The 9,613-nt window shown below is 34.8% G+C and overlaps 1 protein-coding gene across 4 annotated transcripts in view; it reads right to left on the bottom strand.

Annotated features, from left to right (window-relative positions):
• Positions 1-1,508: 1,508 nt before the first annotated feature.
• BICD1 (BICD cargo adaptor 1) overlaps positions 1,509-9,613 on the bottom strand; it is a 210,572-nt gene continuing 202,467 nt past the window's right edge. For 2 of the 4 annotated variants that reach the window (XM_046013080.1, XM_046013079.1), the window contains exon 10: positions 1,509-7,689. In XM_046013080.1, coding sequence (XP_045869036.1) covers positions 7,602-7,689 — 88 coding nt within the window. In that variant the 3' untranslated portion in view covers positions 1,509-7,601. The remainder of the gene's footprint in view (positions 7,690-9,613) is intronic. The other 2 variants (XM_046013081.1, XM_046013082.1) reach the window with 2 other exon arrangements.

Genomic DNA, 9,613 nt, shown 5'->3' with positions numbered 1-9,613 from the left:
GACTCCCTGCCAGATTTAATGTCCTGCTGTCACAGTTTTGAAATTCTTAATAATTTTAGAACAAGGAGGTCCATATTTTCATTCTGCACTGGGTCTCACCAATTATGTAAACAATTGTAACTTTTCTTTGCTCTTTATGCGATGTCACTATAGTGATGATTTATATTGTTTTCTACATTTAAATTACATTATGAATTATGTTTACTTTTGATACTGGCAATATTCTTTCCAGTGAGATTTATCTACCTTAATGTTAATGTTGTGGCTGACTTATCCTTTTTTCTTAAAGTATTTCAATGAAGTTCACTCATAAAATGTTTAAGAAGGAACTCTGGAGACGATTTCATTGTACACATGAAGACTCCTTCAAACACGGAGATCTAGATTGAACAAGAGAGAATGAGGAGAATAACCATTCACTTAATTTAAAGACCATTTCCCTCAACTGGTTGGTATTTGGTGCCTGTTGGTATTACAGTAGGTAAAGGTGGGTTCTATAATCTCAATTCCAGATGAGTTATAACTAAGGCTTGGTGACAAGGAGCCAAGGAACCCATCTCTCAGGAACTTACTGCTCACATTCAGAATTCAGGTTCCCACAATTTACTAGTCAATGTGTGTACAACCCCAAATAAAGGAAAATCCCTCCCACAAGTTCCCATCAATTCTGGACTCTTTCTTACTTCCAGTGGGGATGCAGGGCTACCCAACTCACCCGCAAAATGCAGGGATAAGAAGAAATTTTCTTGATTTTCCTGGAGGCTGGTCCAGTTTTTAGCTTTTGAATGCAACTATCAGCTTCATTGTGTAAGAGAAGATTATGGATCAAACAGACTTAGAGATCCAACCTCCAGGAAAAGTGATAACTCTTAGAAGAGAAAAAGTAGATATTTGGGGGAAAGTTTACACTATTGTTTCTAGAGTTGTATTCATACAACAGGTAGGCAGGCACCTTTAGCTAGAATTGTTGTTGTGCCCATTAATCTGTTTAGTTATGGTGAGGATTGCATTAGAGTTTTCAACTCATCAAAGCCTCATGGAAGTCCATATTTGCTCCAACATTTATTTTTTGGGGGACTCTGCTATTCTTTCATATGAAAGAGAACAAAGAATAATTGTATCCCAAATAAAGCATACAAACTTCATTCTTCTTTCATTAAAATAATGTTTCCCTTTTTGTTTTGTTTTGTTTTTTTTTTTTTTTTTGGGAACAGACATTTTCTTCTTGTTGGAACATTCCTAATCTAATTCAGCTAAGTGTAACCACCTGCCAAAATATCCTTTTAGAAATGATTACAAGTGGGAAAGATGACAAGTGGGCAAATTTGATAAACATTACTTACTAGGAATGTATAGAAATGTCAAAGCAAAGCATTTAGTTTTTAGTTCAAATAAGGGCTCTTTGAATAGATATGTAAATCATATAGAGATTCATATACTTTTTTTCTTATTTGAAAAGTACAAGTCAAAATGACATACAGAAAGGTATGATAAAAAGGTAGCATAGATGAAATGAACAAAAGATAACCAGTTTATTTACTGGAAAGAGTTATGCATTACACCATAGTCAGTTGGTAACATAAACCAAGATATAAGAACTGATATATCGGCTTTTGGTTATTTTCTTAGCATTGGAGTGCCTTTTCCAACCGTTGATTACACAAACACAAGCAGATATCCTAAATGGATTCTCCCAGAGACATTCACTTAGGATTGTCTACAATAAAAAAATTTAAAATGACAAACAATAATAAATTCATAAGAATTTTTTTGAATTTAAAATAAATGCATATGTCTTTGAGAACAAGTTTCTGTTGAAATTTGGATTTTAAAAAATGATTAGCAACAAAAGAATTTCTTAGGTCAGTCTTTTAGTCATGTTTTCATATGGTATTATCATTAGGTGGAAACACTTCACATCATTTAATCCCAAAAGGCATAATAACAAAATTGCAGTTAAATGTAGGAATAGCAGAATCATTACAACAACAATTATATAGTGTACAAATCAGGGTTGGCCACACACTACACAAATGTTAATACTGGAAAGAAATACAATTCAGAATCATGTATGGTTCATCATATACGTGTAATCATGCAAATAAAAACACTGAGTAGATTACAAAAATATCATAAAAGATTTTCAAAGAATTGTTTAATTGACTCTAACAGTCAAACCATGGAGCTTAAAAATTTTGTGGCAATAATGGTAAAATCAGTTCTTTCCTCTAAGATTTGGTGTGTAATCATATCTATAAACCTAAATGATAAAATGATTCATTCTGGATATTCCGTATTATTGAATAATGGTTTGTCAATAAAAAGATGACATTTCTCTTTACTTTATACGGTTCTCTCATCTTTGTTTTTTAAATGACTTTTTATAAAGAAAACCATACAGTCACACTAAAAGTCACACAATTTACTTCTCAGTGTTTTTATTAGAGAACCACAATAATCAGAGAAAAATTCTGAAAGAAATAAAAGTTAAAAAAAAAATGTTTGTTCTCGGCCAATGTTCTACAGCACTTAAACTCCAATCACAGAAATAATCCAGCTTGGTAGTTTATCCAGGTGTCAGTTTAAATAGGACAAATTTTAAATAACTGTGAAGGAAAGGGATAAAAATACACAGAGGTTTAGAGCCATGCATTTCAGTATGGAGAGGAGACCAGATATAGGTAAAAATCTCCTTACATTCCTAATGGAGAGAAGATCACAAGAGAAATAAGACGTCTATAGTGTTTGCATTATGAGTATGGGAAAGCTTACATGATGTGAAATTTCTCATGCAAACATTTTACACGCATACTTATGTACTCACACCCTTACAGTAAAGGCAGTTAATTACTCCTCTTTTTACGTAGAATATTATTTTTGGAAAATTGTCGATTGGGGAACATATCTCAGTACTAAACATCTTCCTCAGTGATACTTTGAGGGAGAAGGATGAAAGAGATGCCTCGACAAAATCTTTCAGATGTCAACATAATTGGGTCAGGCTGCAAATGCTACACATCAGGGACTATGGCGGTTAAGTTAGCATTTAAATAAAGATGAACTTACTTATAGACGCAACTCATCTGGGGGCATAATTGCAGACAGTGGAAAAGGTCACTCGGACGCTGGATTGGTCTTCTATGTCCATAGAAATGAATTTCAAGGTAAAAATTACTTGTCGGTATCAGCATTGATCACGAAAGTCATTTATCAAAACTCCAGTTCAACAACTTTTTGGAGAACTATGTTCTCTTTATGTGAAAGCATATTCTTCTAAATTTTTGCAATCTTAAATATGAGGATTATTTTAAATCATTCTAGTTTATAAACAAACGAAAAACCTGAAGGACAAACTTTTTTTAAATTGTGAACTTTACCCTGGGAGTTCCTTTTGAATCTAGTCCTACTTTCTATCTACAGTATCAGTGGGTTTGGCCTCCTTGGGCTGAATCAGCACAGTTCCTTACCGGGAATTGATTAGTGTCCCTTGATGTGTCTTTCTGGAAGACAGATTATGTCTTTTGGCTGTTTGATTATAACAATTAGACATTAAATTTGCCATTCTTATCCTAGTAGAAAATATATTTCATTTCTTCTTTTTCATATTTTGTAATTTCTACTTGAGAATTGTAGAGGATTTCATTTAATACTGTCCACATTCACAGTTGGTTTATTTGACCAACATTTCATAACTGTTTGAAACAGAAGGACTAGCTGCACAGGAATATTTTCCAAAGCAATAGAAAGAGGAAATACTGAGATTGAAGATGCTTTTAAGAAAAGATAAAATTCGAGAGGCATTTGCCCCCCAAGGGATCGCATACCTTCTATTTCCAAAGTATTCCTGAGGACATTTGTTTTTTCAGACTCTGACAATTGAGGCTTTTTATAGTAAAATTACTAACAATATTATGAAATACAGCTGGAAGAAAAAAATACCAATGATTTCCTTTTTTAAAAATCAGATATCTTGGAAAAATTAAGATTGCCATCTTATTTCCAAGGGATAAAATATTTTGTGACTAACCAGCATAACTTCAATGTATTTTTAAGTTCAAAAGAAGCATAAGATTATGGAACCCCAGAATTATAATACACTATCATAAGATACATTGCCCCTAACTCAATCCTTACTGGATAACCAATAATATTTAATTTTTAAAAAACCAATGTTCCTTATGATTATCAATATTAGTGATTCATATTCCACTGTTAAAAATCTCTTTCATCAAGGTAATATAAATCCTACATACTAAAGGCTTAGTTTTTCTTATTCCAGTCTTAATAGTGATATCTATAGCTGGTACCTCTTGTTAAATTTCCTTTCTTTGGAGGTCACTATTGTACCTCCTCTTCCTTAGGCTAAATAAAAGTATTATCTTTCTAAATGGGTCTTTTCTTAATTATTTAATAGCTTTTTGTTTTCTCATAGTTCTCCAAATTCTTCTTCTTGAAGCAGAATTGGATGTAAGAAAGGGATCTGATGAGTCAGAAGTTGATTGGAAAGAATTACCCAAGGGTCCTGTATACCCCTGTGCACTCAGGCTAAAGGAAATTTATTGCTCCCTTAAATTTAATTTAATTTTTAGCTAAGAGGAATCCTCAGTTAGGAAAGCATTTCTGCATAAGGACTTCTTTTTAGGATAGTAATTGTGCTTACTTTTAAAAACCTACCAAATTACTTTGCTAACCACTCTTGCTGGTTACCTTTAATCTTTACCCACTCTGTTCCCAATAATTAGCCATATTCTTATTGTATTTCTGTGTTTGGTTTTTATTCTACAAGTCTATCTACAATTAGTCTTACTGAAGTTCACTCTTTTTGATTTTCATGGATACTTCAATTTTTCATTTCCTTTTGAATCCTGATTTTTTTTTAACAGGTACTAATTTTAACACATTCTACACATATTTATTCTTTTAAATGCATCTAAATAAATACAGATATGGCTCAGTTTAAAGTGTACTAAATGATGCCACAGTGTACATGGAATTCTCTCCTACTGCTTAGGGATTATTATCTAATTTTGTGCTGAAAATTAGATATTTATTTCCAAGTCTCTATTTTCTTGGCAAAATTTTGCTAAAATTAACATGTTTATAGAATTCATATTTAAAAACAAGCATTTCCCACTCTATTAAGATAAAGGACTGAGTTAAAATCAGCATATAATAGACTTTGTATGGGAAGAAATAAATGTTTCATCTACAACGTGGCTTTTCACCAGGTCATAAATACAAAGTCAGGGAGCATGAAAGCAATACTACACTGTAAGTAGGCACACAGATGGTACTGTGTGACAGTACTGTGTGTAGTTACACACAGACAGTACTTACTGCTCAGTTCCCTGTACCACCAACAATATCGAGATGCAGCATAGGAAGATTTTCTGAGGTACTTTTAAAAAAGGCATATTTTCCCTCAGGCACAAACAGTTTTTCTTAAAAGTCAACCTAGCAGCTATGCCCCTTCTCAGGTCCGAAAACATGATGCTTGAAGAACAAATAAAAAAGAAAAAGAAAAAGCAGGAATGGGGAGGTATGGGGAATGGGGTTGTTTCTATCAATTGAACTCCAACAAAACCCACACTGTCTCACTCATACTGGTACCAGGCAATAAAATGAAGCGAGCGTTTAGGAACAATAAGGCGATGCAGGTAGGGAAAGAGCAGAACGTTAGGGTGCCATGATCTGGACTTTGTGAAGATTTGCTTTGTTTCTTGTTTTTTTTTACTTTAACCTGAATCTCTGTTTTGGTGAAGATTTCCAGTTACTCCAAGTTGCATAATGAATGACGCTGTTGAAAAATAGCACTCACAGAAGGAACTCAAAACCTCTTGGTTGCTTTGGTCATAGTGTGACCACTACTTAATGGGTGTCCGATTGACGGAAGCTCCTGCACTGTGCTTTACGGTTTACCGACCGGCTGCCATCTTTGGTGGGCCATCCATTAATGTACCACCCTCTCCCACTCCGTAAGCCGAGATCTGCACTACCACATCTTCACTGTTAGAGCCCGGCGTTGTTAACTACCTTTTGTGTTAACAGTGAGGATTGTTCTTGTTTTGAAGAGAAGTTACAGATATAGTTACACGAAAAGGTCAGACTGTTATGGTCTTAAATAAGTTAAGGCTACCTGACTAGACAAGGAATCAGGGCTAGGAGCAATTGTGTGGGCAGCACTTGATAGTTAAGGAGCCCAGGAGTGTTAGACCTTTCAGCTCGATTAGCTGTTTTCCTTGTTTGTCAGATTATGTGCAAAAGAAGTTTTGCTATGAAAATCCACTGCCTTAAATCAAGTCATAAAAGTTACCCAGCAGAATCTGAAAACAAACTAAGAATACGGACTATCTCAATATAATATAATGATTGTAGGCACCTGAGTGTTTGTCAAAAGTAGACAATGAGCTAAGGTTTATTATGGTTTTTTGGCAAGGACGATTCACTATGAAAAAAAAAAAACCCCCAACAACAACGAAATGTACAATCCTACTCAAAATTTGAACACTTTCTGGGTCAACTAATTAACCAAACGCTAACTTACATCTATGTATATATTTTCCCATTTGATACCTTTTTGCAGGAAAAACTCCTAGTAGGACCTTGAATTTGGGAAAGTAAAAAAAAAATTCTGGTCATTTAATAAACACAGCTTTTTGTTTCCCTTCATGTTATTTAGCTTTCTTAACATTATCACACACACACACACACACACACACACACACACACACACACACACAAAGGGGCAGCACCAGTGCATCTACTTATCTGTAATCTTAAAAAATTAAGGATGCTGTCAAGAGTTGAATAAGTCAATGAATCATAGCATAGTCTTTCTTAGACTTACTTAATGATGGCAAGTGAAGAATTCTGGTTAAAAAAAGAAAAAAGAAAGAAAAACAACCAGCAGTTAATGAGCTACTGATCAGAAAATAAGTGCATAAACAGTATCATTGTAGCAGCAAAATACAGTTATTGTTAACATTCTGATGCACCTCATTTATTATTTTGTGCAAGAAACATGACCACAGTCTGGCCAATTCCAGATTTCGAACTAAATTAAAACTCATACTTAACTGAGCAAATTATACATACTTAACAATAAAGGAATTAAGTTCACCTCTCACAGAAATGATTTTTATAGACATAAATCATGTGGTAAATAAAATACAAAATAAATATCAACGACAAAAAAACATCAGAATCAACTCATATAGCTGAATTTGAAGTACAAGGAAAGATGATTTTACAATATATGTATTTTACATTGTCTTAGGTCTTTCTTACGCTATCGAGGTAAAGCCAGCCATCTGAGATACATAGTTCCGGTTTCCTTTTATTTTTTGTTTTTATTGAACTCAACCATAGCCATTTGATTGCAGAATTTATCTGTGACTTAGAGAAACCATAAAATGTTTCATCACACTGGAGTCTGTGCTTTGTGTTATTCTTCTTAACTTTCTCTCATCTTCCAAAATGATGAACATGAATCCAATCCTACATCTCACAACCAAGAAGAAAACACCCACCGGGTCTTGGGCAGTATCCTGTGTGTGGCTACAAAGCATTCACCTTAGACATCCGTCCGCGGGAGATGAAGACTAGGGGTAAGGAGGCTTGGAGAGACAGTGGAGAGGGGCGCAGTGTGGGCTGGAATGTGGCTGCTCATCAGGGAGAGCTAGGTCAGGACTGAAAATGAGAAACAAGCGTGTCAGCAAGAAACGCATTTACAGGACGCCAGGCATACTCTTAAGGGTTAGAGAGACACAATCTTTTCATAGAAATTTTAAAAACATAAACACAAATTTTGCACAGAAAATAGTTTAAAGCACGCCAAGACGACTGCAGCTTTTCAAAAACAATGCCAAAAAAACCAAAACCAACCAACAAAACAAACAAAAAACCTTAGGGAAATGACAAGTAAACCCTTCCCCTAACGTCGCTCTATTCAATTTCTGCACACAGTCTCATTTCCTCTAGGTTTCTGGGTTAGTTGCAAGATTTCTTCAAATCAGTTCTTTTAAAACTTCAATATGCATACCATCCACTTGGTAAAATACAGCTTCTGACTGAAAGGTCTGTGATGGGACAGAAGAATCTTCATTTCCAACAAGCTCCAGGGGAGTAGACAACATTGGATCAAAGCTTTACAGGACCCACAGTTCTCTGCTGGATCTAGATTCCCTAGGATAAGTAATTTGCCCATGGAAGCCTAATTTGCTCTAAGGGTTTCCACTACTTGCTTTAGTTTGGCAGTATAAATAAGACAGGACAGTTTTAAGACTTCCTAGTTATTGAGCACACCATGCAGACTTCCAAATAACCACTTCTGAGAGCCTCCTGTTTAAATGAATGCATAAATGCTCAGGCTAATTAATGTCTTGATGAATAATCTTGGAGGACAAGGGAGTAAAACTTCCTAAGGCAAAACTACAAAACACTTTTGGGTTCCGACCCTCTCAAAGGTGACTGACTGGGGGGAACACACACTATGGGTTTTTTAATCGAAAAAGACTGGCATTTTTCTAAAACTCTGATTTTTCCCCCTCATATATTATGAAATTCAGTACCACAGAGTTCATTTCAAATCAGAGCCATTTAATTAAGCCATGGCCCCAATAAATAAATATTTAATAAATAATTTCTTATCTATTTCATTTTTATATCTAAAGTTAATATTACCATTGAATTCATTAAAAATTAGCATTCAAAATCCTACTGAAATTATCCTTCAAGTATAACTCTTGAATTTTAAGACAAAATTATAATCATGTAAACTGCTGATCTACTTGAGGTCATCCTTATTTCCGAAACTCTTTGAACTGCTATGATTTACTTTCAGAGGACAGTGCTCTTCTGTACTAGTTAGAGAAACCCATGATAAAAATGACTTTCCTACCTATTTTTAAAACATGGTAGGTAGCCCTGGGAGAGCTGGAGCTTCAACACCAGGGCTTAAAAAAAAAAAAAAAAAAAAAAAAATCATTGCAGGGCAAGGCTCTGCCCCCGCCACTGCAGACGGAGTCAGATGGCCCAGGAAACACAGCAGCAGACAGACTCTCCCACAGACCTAACAGAGCTTCTCTCTCTGTTAGAGCTGCATGCTTTAGAACATGTTTCTTTTTTAGGGAGCTAAACACATTATTCAACATAAGTTATGGAAAGTAATGTGGGGTGGTCACATTATAAAAGAACAATGTTGGAAGGTCCCATGCAGTCTAAATACACTTCCCAATCAAAAGGAAGACAAACATTTTTCTTTTCTGAGCTAACATACAGTATGATTTTGGTTTTGGACGAAGACAAGAATTTCTGCTGGACCAGCTGAAGGGTGTGGCAACAGCTGAGCCACAGGTTATGTAGTTCACTTGGCCCAATGCCATCACATTATGTCATTCATGATGATTTCAAAATGTGCTCACTATTTCAGAGTTCTTACATGATTTCAGATTTTCATAAATACTTTATATTACACTACTTCTACTTTACATTTGCATAAAATGACATCACACTATATATATTAAGACAGAAGCATGTTCTTGGCTTACCGGTTAAGAAATTATTTCTTAGATGTAAATATTTAGTAAGTTCTAATTATTTCAGGTACAGGCTG

Source organism: Meles meles, chromosome 7 (genome assembly GCF_922984935.1).
Source record: "Meles meles chromosome 7, mMelMel3.1 paternal haplotype, whole genome shotgun sequence".
In the NCBI taxonomy this organism is placed as follows: domain Eukaryota; kingdom Metazoa; phylum Chordata; class Mammalia; order Carnivora; family Mustelidae; genus Meles; species Meles meles.
Note: the sequence above shows the minus strand (reverse complement) of the source record. Positions and strands in the feature narration are given on the sequence as shown.